The sequence below is a fragment of the Acipenser ruthenus genome, chromosome 21 (genome assembly GCF_902713425.1).
Source record: "Acipenser ruthenus chromosome 21, fAciRut3.2 maternal haplotype, whole genome shotgun sequence".
In the NCBI taxonomy this organism is placed as follows: Eukaryota; Metazoa; Chordata; class Actinopteri; order Acipenseriformes; family Acipenseridae; genus Acipenser; species Acipenser ruthenus.
The window spans coordinates 7,022,611-7,035,573 of record NC_081209.1 but is presented as its reverse complement, the minus strand read 5'-3'; the positions used below and the strand labels follow the sequence as shown (position 1 = coordinate 7,035,573).

At 39.4% G+C, this 12,963-nt stretch overlaps 2 protein-coding genes across 2 annotated transcripts; one reads left to right on the top strand and one right to left on the bottom strand.

The window, feature by feature from the left end:
- Positions 1-98: 98 nt before the first annotated feature.
- LOC131699060 (protein GUCD1-like) lies at positions 99-9,246 on the bottom strand. The gene is made up of 6 exons (XM_058994658.1): positions 8,791-9,246; positions 5,488-5,566; positions 4,782-4,947; positions 4,127-4,218; positions 3,355-3,596; positions 99-2,927 (listed from the first exon to the last, which is right to left on the bottom strand). Exons 1-6 carry the CDS (start codon positions 8,795-8,797, stop codon positions 2,836-2,838), a joined length of 678 nt encoding a protein of 225 aa, XP_058850641.1. The 5' UTR covers positions 8,798-9,246; the 3' UTR covers positions 99-2,835.
- A 430-nt stretch (positions 9,247-9,676) lies between these two features.
- LOC117963205 (small nuclear ribonucleoprotein Sm D3) lies at positions 9,677-12,104 on the top strand. Its single transcript, XM_034902393.2, has 4 exons — positions 9,677-9,819; positions 10,806-10,947; positions 11,232-11,424; positions 11,891-12,104. Exons 2-4 carry the CDS (start codon positions 10,822-10,824, stop codon positions 11,953-11,955), a joined length of 384 nt encoding a protein of 127 aa, XP_034758284.1. The 5' UTR covers positions 9,677-9,819; positions 10,806-10,821; the 3' UTR covers positions 11,956-12,104.
- The last annotated feature ends 859 nt before the right edge of the window (positions 12,105-12,963 follow it).

Sequence of the window (12,963 nt, the reverse complement as noted above, 5' to 3'; positions counted from 1 at the left end):
CCTCTGCATCATCAGTGTTACAGAACTAAGAACAATTTGCCCCATAAAACTGGGTATTGAGCACCCTCTAGTGTACAAACTGAAGAGCTGGACCAGAGTTGAATACTATACTTTATTGATTACGTGAATATAATTCCGTTACATTTCCTCGTGTGCTTAGATTCAAAACGCTTTAACTTTTCTTTAAAATTTACTGACAGCAGAAAAAAAAAAAATTAAATAACATACCCATTTATGTGAACTTATGATAATGTGCATGTAATACAGTACAGTTATGGCTGTCGAAAAACCTTATGGTGTAATACCTTTACTCACTGCATAACACTCTGATGTATAGAAAACCCAAAACACTATGCTACAGATACTCTATAATAAGGAGTGATAAGCTGGTTTTGAAAAGTCATTATTCTAAAATGATGAAGAATAAAAAGAGCTACTTTGTTAAGGGGTGTGAGATACCCCTGCAGTGTTTTAATAAATGCATTTGTGACAAAAGTGTGTGTTCACTCCAGTGCAGTGTTTTAACCAGTTTGTTACCATATACAAATCTGAAAAGTCCAACACTGAAAGTTTCTCACACCCCTGACTCTATTAGTGATGTAAAAACAAAAACATTAAGGATGTGATCTGGAAATGTGTGCATGTTTATATCCCAGAATGGGATACACTTCCATACCATTTGAAGAGCACAAACATGAAAAGATCAAATCTCTCTGATCTCAAAATGTACAGTATGATTCTGGATTGCTTCAGTTTCTTAAATGGGCAAAATAGAGGATTCTGACCATTATCAGGTTGCACTCACTTCTCCACTCTAACACTGGTCAATCACAGGGCATGCTTATCTTCACTTCCATTTGGATCTTTTCACTGTTGTTCTCTTCATTTGTTTACAGACAGTCATAAACTGTACTTGCAGTCTTCTTTTCTAGCACCAGCCAGCAAAACTTTATATATAGCTGCACCTCCACTGAACTTTGGGGCAAACTTTCAAAGTATCGACTCCAGTGTCAGGAACAACACACTTGAGAGTGTTTACGAGATCTTCAGTTATATTCTTTCTTTGTTTTGTAAAAAGTGTTTGCATTACGACTGGAGTAGATGCTTTGAAAAACATGCTCTTTATGGTAATATTATGGTTTCAGGGTTTAAGGGATGTATCCAGATTTGCCATTTGGGGTCAATTCACAAAGCTTAACTAACAATTTAATGAATCAAACAAACTGTTATTACCATGAGACTGTTGCTGGCTTCTTAAATAACATTCAGAAAAAGTTTGACGAATGTTAACTTTATTTTATAAACTAAGCTTTGTGAACTGGGCTCCAGGATTCTACACTGATCCCAAATCCTTATTTTAGCACTGCTTTTGTTACAATGAAAAACATGCAAGATAATAATAACACACTTATTAATGAGAAACAGACATTTAGTCTTACAAAAAATAATAATAAAAATAATAACACCTTTATATTGCATAATCCCCGGAAGTTATGAAGCAGTTGATTAAACAAAATGCATGTTAAAATAAACACATTTCATTTCAATTTCATCTTCAAGGAAAACTGATTACCTTTACTTTTAATTTCCTGTAAGTGTGACTTGAGAATGGATGAGCCATGAGTAGACAACAGGGGGCGCCGCTAGCCAGGCAGCTGACCCAGTCAGTGTTCCGGTCCCTGTGAGGTCACTTTGTATTTCCTGATGTTTTACACCATTTTTCTTCCCATGATTAGATAGCAAGTTTCTGCACAATCTATTCCCTCTAAAGCTCTGTTGCGTGAACAGAAAACACTACGTTCCTTGAATAGTATTTATAATGCACTAGTTACCTAAATGCAGTACCTGAGATTCACAGTGAGGATTTCCCCAAATAAACTCCGCTCCAATGCAAAAAAAAATACAGATCTCACAAGATGTTTTACCTCCCCCCCTCCCTCCTCCAAAAAAATAAATAAATACAATATTGCCCTTTTAAATCTTTATCACAGCACAGGCGGAGGTCTCCCAAATCTAAAGTGCGGATCAAAATGGAAAAGAGAAAAAATAATCTCTCACTCTTCTCAAAGATCTTCAAACGGTTGCTCTTAGAAACTGCCTGACACAGAAACACCTCAGACTTCATGCCGTGTCTCCATTGTGTCTCCAGAGAGGTGTCGGTATTGAATAAACATTATAGGACAAGGCGGTGAAACTTCGGGACTACAGTTTCCTACCTTCCACTATTTTACAGTGTCCGATAAGCCAGGCATCAGATGTTCTCTATTAAATTGGACGGCCATACCCAGTTGACTATCTGAACCACGCATCAAAATTATCTAAAACCTGAAAGAAAACAGAGAGACAGCCAATATTAACAACTATGCAAAAGGATAGCCAACTTATGGGACACCCTGTATTTCTATTCTTGGGGTGCACAACTGTCCTCAAGGCCACCCTCTTGGTTATCCGGTTTTAAAAACTGTGTTTGCATTCCTTGGCTGTGGAACGTCACAACCTGGGTGATCTGAACAGTAGCCTGTTAAGGTAGTTCATTTAGTAATCATTCGACTTGTTAGGCTTTAGATTTAAAACGCTGGTTGTGTTTTTTTTCCCCCCACGTCTTGTCTTTAACCTTAAATTTTCCCTTTTTTACCCAGAATTGATGCGAGAGAGAAAGAGATGAAAAGAGAGACAGTCACGGATCTCAGGGTCTCAGTCCATTGTACAAATTTTTTCTTTGTTTTTTTTTTTTTAAGCTGTTGTGCAAGTCATGGTTGAGAGCCACGAGCCCTGCCGTGTCCGGGGCTGCATAGACTGGTGGTCACAGTGAGTGTCCAGTGCTCCGCGCGGATATCAGCTCTCCTTGTATACAAAGAGAATGTCTTGATCCGTCCCGTAGCTCATCCGTGCCTCCTCAAAGGTGCTGGTGCTGGTGCTGCACACTCCTGGGGGACACACAGCACACAGGAAGGGGTTTTACAAGAGTGCAGCACGTGATCCATGAAATGAGACCTGTGCTTTTCTCCCAAATGTGGTACTTCTGATAATACAGATTAGTCTAATTTGGATCCGCTAATGGGGGGAGAATATCCCAGACAGCAAGAATACTGTAAACATAGCTCTTTGAAAGTCATAAGAACTGAATCTTGAGAACTGAAATAAAGCCTTCTATTTGCCGACCTCTGTAGCAAATCAGCCTCAAAGAACATCTCAGCATTGCACATGTTTTACATTGTGTGCAGCTGGCTGGATCTGTTATGTTTCATTATGGCCACAGGGCTGTTGTCTACAAATAAAATTCTAATTGATTGCCTCTGTCCTGGACAAGGTTTTGCAAACCAGTGCTCTTTGCTGTCTGAATGGATAACTCACGGTCAGAGTAGGCAGGGTTGTTGTAGAAGATGCAGCCTGTGGCCCTGTTGAAGCCGCAGACCACCACAAAGTGCCCCTGATAGTCCGGCTTCCTGCAGAAGCACTTCTGGCCGACAGGAAGGAAGCAGCAGTACTTGACAGGGGTCGAGCAGAGGTCACAGACCAGCAGGACCGCGTTCACCAGCACAATCGCCACGTGTCCTTGAGCCAGGTGATTCTGGATCTCCTGAATAGTTACAGAACTGGGCGAGACGAGAGCACACAGGAATTAGGAATGGTAACATTCAATTCATTTTTGTATGTAAAGGAGGCAGCAACAGTGAGAATGCTGAATCATGACACAGGGAACATGTTATTCAATGGGCTTAGCTCATTGTTAAGTGTTGAATGGGTAAGGACCTAAACAGCAATATATCTAAATACTGCTGTTGTTTCACTAAATATTAATTGCTTTCACTTCAGCTGCAATTTATTGGCTTAGTTATACATAGAATGATAATATGTGGAAAGAGGGTTTAGGGTGGTAGTATTAGGATCTGCCACTGTTAAAGATAAATAAAATGACCATGACGTGTTCAAAACCAATAAATAAATAAATAAATAAATCTATTTACTATTATTTATTTCTTGGCAGACGCCCTTACCCAGGATGACTTACACTACGAGTACAGTACAATTAAGAGCAAGACACATAATACAATGACTTCAGTCCTAATAACAGCATATTTATATTAAAAGAAAAATGCTGAGTAACTAATAAAATGTTTCATACCGTTTCTCCACCACTACACCGTTGGCTTCGGCTTTGGCAAACAGCTCATTGACTCTGTCCTCTTCAGTACTGAAATGCTTCTTATAAAACGACTAGAGGTGTAAACAGAGAGATAATCAAATACCCAACACACACGTACAAGCTGAACTCAGACGATATCACTAATCAGAAACACATCACCACCTGGTTTCCAATCAATCACACTGTTTGGAGAAGATGTATCTAAATGTTTTGCTACAATGCTGAATAATGTATACAGTGCTCCCGGTTATAACGCTCCTACAGCATGTCCCCCAATTCCCTATACTAGTGATTCAATCAAACATCACATCTGGTTAGCACTATTATTATTATTATTATTATTATTATTTATTTCTTAGCAGACGCCCTTATCCAGGGCGACTTACAATTGTTACAAGATATCACATTATTTTTTTTTTACATACAATTACCCATTTATACAGTTGGGCTTTTACTGGATCAATCTAGGTAAAGTACCTTGCTCAAGGGTACAGCAGCAGTGTCCCCTACCAGGGACTGAACCCACAACCCTCCGGTCAAGAGCCAAAAGCCCTAACCACCACTCCACACTGCTGCCCCACTCCACACTACTATCAAATTAACAAAGACCGAAGGCTGTTGGTGACCCACTCGCCTGGTTTCGATAGCCCTTGTCCACGCCCAGGGTCTGGGTACAGAACCTCTGCCTCACCCCCAGCTGGCACATCAGATAGGCCAGGTCGATCGTCCACACGCTCTCCGTCAACTTGAGCTCCCAGCAGGCATTCTGGAACTCTTCCTCACTCACTGGATGCAGGTACCTGTGCAAGTTGATGGTGGTGGCTGCCATGGACAACAGGGGCTCCCAAACTACCTCAGCTCAGGACTCCCACCCATGACATTAGGCATCCTGACTGAGGACCCCCACCCCCCCCCCAAATTCTGATTTTACATTGCTTTCTTTAAAAGGTGTAACATGTTGTCCTCTGTCTTCAGTTCTACCTTATGTCTACAGCAATCTCAGGAATCCCTTTCATTTTGCTGGGGCTACAAAACTTATTACCACACTGTTTCCTGTCCAAGCTCAAGGTATCAAGAGAGAATCTGATTACACACACAGCCCAACTTGCACAAAAAAGTATTCTCAGTTGCTGAAGGGTATTGTACATGTGGCAGCAGTTTCAAGTAAAACCTGTCTCAGCATGTTTTCAAGGGTTTTCGTGTTCATTATTGGCATCTTTGGGTCTCACAGTTGCAGTTCTTTTGTAAATGTAATTCTGTGTGGACCCTATAAACAGATTCCAGGTAAGACGACATTATCTCTGCTACCCTAACGAAACAAGAACAGTTGAAATACTTACTTCAAAACCATCCTGGAACAAGCCAGCCCACAGTCCCAGTGATACAGCTGCCGAATGACAGGTACTTTCAGTTGGACATCTAGGAAACAAACCACACTATTACAGCACTGACATGCTCCGACTTGTGAAAAGGGAAAACCACACGTTGCAAAATTAAATAACAAACTTGAGTCCGTAAGAGATGTTAAGGTGTTTGGGTCTACTTTTGTAAAATGTAACAGTTGGAAACACACTTATTAGTTTAGCCAATAAAGCTGTGTATAATTTACGTTGGATTTGTTCTGCCGGACAGGGCATTACTGATGAAAAACTAAAGGGCACGGATCTTTCTCAAGCCCGGATTGTGATGAAGGACTTCAGAGGAACAGATAGCAATTCCGTTTTCTTATTTTTAGCTTGTGTACATTACAGTCTCTGGGAAAACTCTCAGGATAGCCTGGTGTGCCGTTACTATAAATGGTCAGACTTAACTTCTGCTGCTAGTATTACACTGTGTAACAATTTTTTTTTTTTTTTTTGTTCCTGGGTAGTAAGTGTTATTTCCTAATTGCTTATGCCTCAAAAGTATAGAAAATGGCTATTATTCCCCACAAACTTTGCTTTTGTGACCAGGACAGTGATATTTTGAAATTTACCTATTTTCCAGAACATTCCAGATAGATTCAGTGCTGAGTAAACTTGGAGTAACTTCTAGAACTTTCTAGAACTTTCCAGTAATATAAATAGTAGTATAAATACAGGGGCCTTAAGCCCACCAGTTCAGTTTAGTTCCAGCTGCCTAAGTGGATACATATCTGCATTTTTCTGAGATGGCATCAAGAGGCTGCAAGCATCCGGCAGACGCATTTTGCTATGTCTGCGGCCAATTTATCAAGACAAGAGCAAAAAAGTTCTCAGTGGAAGCATCTGCTAAGATGTGTGAGGCATACAAGGCATATTTCGGCATGCCTGTCGTGGATCAAGACAAACCCTGGGCACCTCATTTCACCTGCGAGCACTGCAAAAAAACTCTGGAAGGTAAGATGGACAATTGTTGCTCGGAATTTTATGTTATAAAATTTGTTAACATTTTTTAAATTGTAAAAGTTTTTAATTTTAAAATGTTTTACAATTTTCAATGTTATTGAAAAAATATATCATATATGAAAAATGTTGCGAGAATCTCTTACACATTAGTCATGGGTGAAATAAATGTATTTTTGTAGGGTGGTACAGAGGGGAAAAGAGAGCCATGAAGTTCGCTATCCGAAGAATTTGGCGGGAACCCACTGACCACTCAAGCAACTGCTACTTCTGCATGATGGACCCTTCCAAGCGGACTGAGTTCTCTGTGGGGAGGAACAACGTCAAGTGGGAGCCACTGGTGGACCCCCGGAAGGTGCTGATGCCACCACTGCCCATCAAATTGTGCTTTATGAAACAATTTGTCAGAGCTCTAGATAAGGAGTCGGCAGCCTTCAAGTACCTTCAAGACTTCTTCCCTAAGCTGTCTGAGGCAAAGGTCAAAGCCGGTGTCTTCGTCGGACCACAGATAAAGAAGATCCTGGAGTGCAATGAATTCCCCAAGAAGCTCACTAGTAAGGAGAAAGCGGCTTGGAACAGCTTTGTCGCAGTGGTTCGGGGCTTCCTGGGCAATCACAAGGCCGAAAACTATGTGGAGCTGGTTGAGACTCTGGTGAAGAACTACGGCACAATGGGCTGTACGATGTCCCTTAAAGTCCATATCCTTGATGCTCCTCTTGATAAATTCAAGGAGAACATGGGAGCGTACTCGGAGGAGCAAGGCGAGCGCTTCCACCAGGATATACTGGACTTTGAATGCCGCTACCAAGGACAGTATAACGAGAACATGATGGGAGACTACATTTGGGGGCTGATTCGTGAAAGTGATTTACAGTATAATCGTAAATCTCGAAAAACTACTCACTTCTAAATCTTTTGTAGTCATTTTTGTATTACTTTAGTATAAATACATGTTAATTTGGATTCATATGTTGTTTTTTTCTGACTTTATGTGAACGAAAAGACACAAATTTGCCCGTTTTCTCATTGGAAATTAGGTAAATTTCAAAATATCACTGTCCTGGTCACAAAAGCAAAGTTTGTGGGGAATAATAGCCATTTTCTATACTTTTGAGGCATAAGCAATTAGGAAATAACACTTACTACCCAGGAACAAAAATTGTGTTACATAGTGTTATTAGTCTCAACAATGGAGATATAATGGAAGCCATGTACACCCTAGCTATGTATGTGTTCTTTGCACATAGTTATTAGAAAAAAAAAAAAAATCATATTTATTTATTAACTTTTTTTTAACTGACATAAATACAATCTAATGATCTAACAAGTTGTGAATAGAATATCTTGAACATTCTTGATTCATGTATCAAACTACATTCAAATATAAATATGTCTTCCTTATAATACCTGTGATTTTAATATTTTGTTACAATCCCTATATTTCTACTTTGTCATGGTGCTGACACCTGATTCGTTTAGCAATTGAAGGATTTATCAAGGGAAACGTCTTCTTCTTCTTCTTCTTCTTATTACTACACTAGGCATGGGACCCTGGCCCTGTTTTTTCTTATGTGTTTGCTTTCAACTTGACCGGCTCCAGCTGCTTTTCTGTAGTGTTATTTGTTGCTATATGTCGTTCAAATACAGGCGCTACTACAGAAAGCTCACCACAAATACATACTGGAAATGGTCTCTACATTTGTTTTAATACCAGCCAGTTACACACATTAACTAATACAGTACTGCACCTAGATACTGAGTAACGTGAAAACAATCCGCACAGATGATTAACTGTGTTAAAATAACAGCACACCGCAGTCTATGAGCGAGATCAAAGGGTGAGCTGTACAGAAAAGACACCGTCCAAATAAACGTCAACTTATTATAGTTGTGGTCCAGCTGATATTAAAAATAACGCGACAGTTTTAACTATGAGACGTTCTGTGACAAGCATAGACTGTGGTGGCTAAGTCTTAATGAAACTGACATCAATCGCATTTTACTGTACTATACAAATATGAATTATATTACTGTAACCCCATATGAACACTGCGGTACAGCGTTACACCATGCAGCACCCCTACGTTCTGGAACTGCTAAACCGGCTATAGTTATAGCATGGAGATCTCAATAGCAAAACTGTATCTTAACTACATGGTTGCCATATGGTGCACCACAAAAAACTAAAAAGTAACGCAGTTTCAGCTGGCCCAACGACAGATGTCTTGCACTTCTATTAGGGAGCTTGTTTTGGTCGTAAAATATATCACTTTCTCTTACCTGTCATTCTGTGTTGATGTTGTTGTTGTTGTTATTTTAATCGTGCTATACAGTATCACTTTTGCTCGCTTTGAATGATTTGGATGAAGTTTTATTCATGCATGTCTTTGTTTTGTTATAACGGGAGGTTCAGGTGCCATCGTATCGATCTTATTGAAGCAGTTTTTTTTTGTTTTTAATTTCGGAAGTACCACTCTCCCTCCGGCATTTGCCTCCCCTCCGCCCCCGATTGGGATTTCCTGCACAACTTCCTCCTGATATTCGAAGAAGGATTTTTATAAATAAATAGGAAGTACTTCTAAACAGAGCTAGTGAGAGAAACAGAGAGAGTCTGGTTGGAAGTGTTTATCCCACAGTGCCCCCTAACCTGGATGAAGCGAAATAACAAGATGCCAAATCTCAATTTACTACTGGACTACCTCACTACCACCACAAATTAACATCACAAATGCTGTACATTGTACGGTGGGCTTATCTTGATATATTGCTTATGCTAGAGTCAAATATGTATTCAATGTACTACACGTGCTTAGCAAATGATAGAACAATACAATAAGTTTCATTACCATTGTGTGCTCAGCAGCAAGCCTGCATCTTTACCTACAACCTTGACCCGTGAACAGATATTCATTCGCGCTTATTAGGTAGCTGGTTTCAACTGATCAATTTGGAACATTTTCTAGTTCTGATAATTCCACCCTTTACCGTAAACTAAGGCGACTTTAGAAAACATTGGTTTCTGTAGATTGCCTAGCTATGCACACATCCACTAATGTAAGAGATATGAATTGACTATAATAACATTTTCTCCATGTTAAAAAAAAAACTCCTAGTCCCAACATGCATCACATTTGTCGTATGAGGGGGTGGGACTCAAAACGGAAGAAGTTTTCGAATCCAGGTCAACGTGGTGCATTGTGGGACGTGGGATACGTACAAGTTTGCTGTTTGAGGCTGTCTTATACACGCTGCTACCGAACACCGGATAGACTGAGAACAACAAAGAACACAACGTTTAAGGTTGAAAAGGTACGTTTTAATTCAATTTACAGACTTTAATAACCATGTAGTATTATTTCTTGCAAGTTGAATGTTTCCTCCGTTGGTGAAAATGTGTCTCTAACCATGAATGAACGGTTGTGTTTAGGCGCTTGTGTAACACCGGCTTACCCAGAAAAATTGAGTAAAATTAGTGTCTGGTAGGGTAGGATGTTAATTCAAAATGATGAATATTTTTTTTTCTAACACAGATAATGGCTTTAGAATTGTAATAGGTACTCTGCGTTTCGTATGATGTAGCGATATATAATCACATGCATTTTTATAGGGGGCGGGCAGATGAGGCCATAAATCCATACAGGGAAATATGTGCAGTCTGGGTGTAAATAAATATAGCACTTATTTTGAAAGGACACAGGTACTCTAATGTATCCTGCATCTACTAATCTAATTAAATAAAACTAACCCATTTGCCTTGGGAGGACTAATTGTATTGTTACCTGTGTTCGTCAGTGATCAGGTTGGGCCCTTTTATTAACAACAACTTGGTTCTTTTTCTTGTACCGGGAGTTTCGAACTTGCCTTGCAGAATCTTTTGTTGAAGCTGCACAATAAATCGAGTCTAGTAAGTTCAGGCTTGTAATAACACATGCAGATATGCTGGCTTTTTCATTATTATTTATATACACGTAAAACCCAGCAGTGGTTTTTCAAAGTGAGTAAGGCACTACAGGGATGGAAATAAGACTCCCATTGCTTAGCAGTTTCACAATGTTTAATCAGACACCCCATAATAAAAACTGGAATGGGTGAAACTGCTATGCAATGGGAGTCAAATTTACACCCCATCCATGCTCTAGCTGGAATATTTATCTAAGGTTATTTTAGTGGCTGACTTGCTGTGGGAATTTGTGTTTTGTGGTGAATTCTTTGCTCTGTCTGTTAAGAAATGCTTGCAGCTGTGTTTGTATTGGCACTATTTTGCTGTGAATCTAACCTTTACTTTTGTCCTGCAGCAATCGTAGAGGAAAGATGTCTATCGGAGTCCCAATTAAAGTTCTTCATGAGGCGGAGGGTCATATTGTTACCTGTGAAACCAACACCGGTGAAGTTTACAGAGGGAAGCTCATTGAAGCCGAGGACAACATGAATTGCCAGGTGAGGCAAAATAAAGTATTGTTGGTCCCCCTTGTATCAACAGCTCACTAATGTTATCCTGACTTGCATTTCAGTATTTCTGTTTTCTGTAAAATGGATGTTATCTGATGCACTTCAACAATGTTATATGCAGAACATAGAGAACAGCAGGGTCACGCTCCACAGCATACAAATAAGAATAAACTGCTAATTTGTTTCAAACATTTGAGAAGTGTGTAAGTTGTGATGCCTAGCTGCTCTGCTGAAGCATTTGATACGCTCTGACTTTTTGTGCTTGCTTACAGATGTCCAATATCACTGTGACGTACAGAGATGGCCGCGTCGCACAGTTGGAACAGGTCTACATTCGTGGCAGCAAGATCAGGTTCCTCATACTACCAGACATGTTAAAAAATGCTCCGATGTTGAAGAGTATGAAGAACAAAAACCAAGGTTCTGGGGCTGGAAGAGGAAAAGCTGCGATTCTCAAAGCCCAAGGTATGTAGTTGGCTTAAACCAGTTCTGCTTTCAGATTGAGGTTAAGCAAAGATTTGCACACATATATATATTAAATTGAAATTACTGTCTAACAGCACACTAGAAAACAATTGCTGCACATGTCTTGTGTGGTTGCTTTGTCTTATCAGGACTCTCCTTGTCTGGAGGCTGACTTGGTAAGGGTTTAATTGCATAGAGGGCTTGTAATTGGATTAGCTACTCTGCCACATACTGCATGTTTCATATTTACCTACAGGGCTACACGCAGCTTTAATGCCTGTCCATGTTTAAATTTATAATCTGAGCGCTTGCCTTCAGCTGTTCTGCTTCTTTGGTTATTATGCACTCCTGACTAGTCTGTTTTATTTACCATGTGTCGGTACAAGGAGTTTGTGTATCATTTACTTGCTGTTCAGGTCCACTTGTATGTGTGAAATGTTCAATAACCTATTTCTTTTCTTTCCAGTGGCTGCCAGGGGAAGGGGTCGTGGAAGTATGGGTCGGGGGAATATTTTCCAAAAGAGACGATAATCTTTACTCTCCAATTAAAATTGATTTCATGGAGTTTTGTTTTGATTCTTTTTGTACAGTTTTTATAATTGTTGGGTGCTTCTAGTGGGATTGCAGTTGCATGGAGGCTGCATTGACTGATGCAAGGCCATAATAAATGTTTTCCAACACCTGTTTGGCATTTTGTTTTTTACTAGCATGGATGATAAAACAAAGTCATGGTGGAACAATGCTGCCAAAATATGTACATACACCTACAAATCTGATACTAATCAATACAATTGTGTACCCCTAACATGTTTAGTATATTATGTGAGAAAGCAAATGCTGTGTTTTTGCAAGCAATGTTTGAATTTTGTCAGTTAATGTTCAGTATAGAGAGTGTAACCAACTTTCCGAAGTCTCCATATGGCTGCTAAGATTGTTAATGGTAAGCAAATGGTTACCTCTGTAAATGGTTATATAGTGATCAAAGTCTTTAAAACAAACATAAGATGTACTTGGCTGCCTCCCTATAGCTAAAGTATATTTAAAAGGTAACCAAAAAAATATCTTTGCTACTATAGCAGCAAAACAGTGTTGTATGTTATTGAATGTAAATGCAACCACCTGAAAAATGCATAAGTGTCTGTATTGGTTAAGCTACTTTTAATCAATTGATAACAGCACAGCACATGTATAGCTTTAGCTCTCTTAAAAAGCAAATGTTAGCCTTTCTCTATTAGTTGTACAGCTTTCAAAACAGGCTATAAACTTTGTATAGGTCTGCAACCTACATTTAACAAAAAAAAGTGCAATGGCAGGGTGTTCAGTATATGCTTGTCTTCTGTGCAGAATAATCAATTGGGCATTTAGCCAAGGCTGCATTGTTTACACAATATGAAGGTAGTGGTTTTTGCTAGAATGTTTTTGTGCATTTTGTTAAAAATGGGCAACACTGAACGGTGAAAGTTTTAAAGTTACGGGAAAAATGTTGTATTTATTTGTAACAATGTACTGTATATGGAAACACATGATTAAAATAGAGCT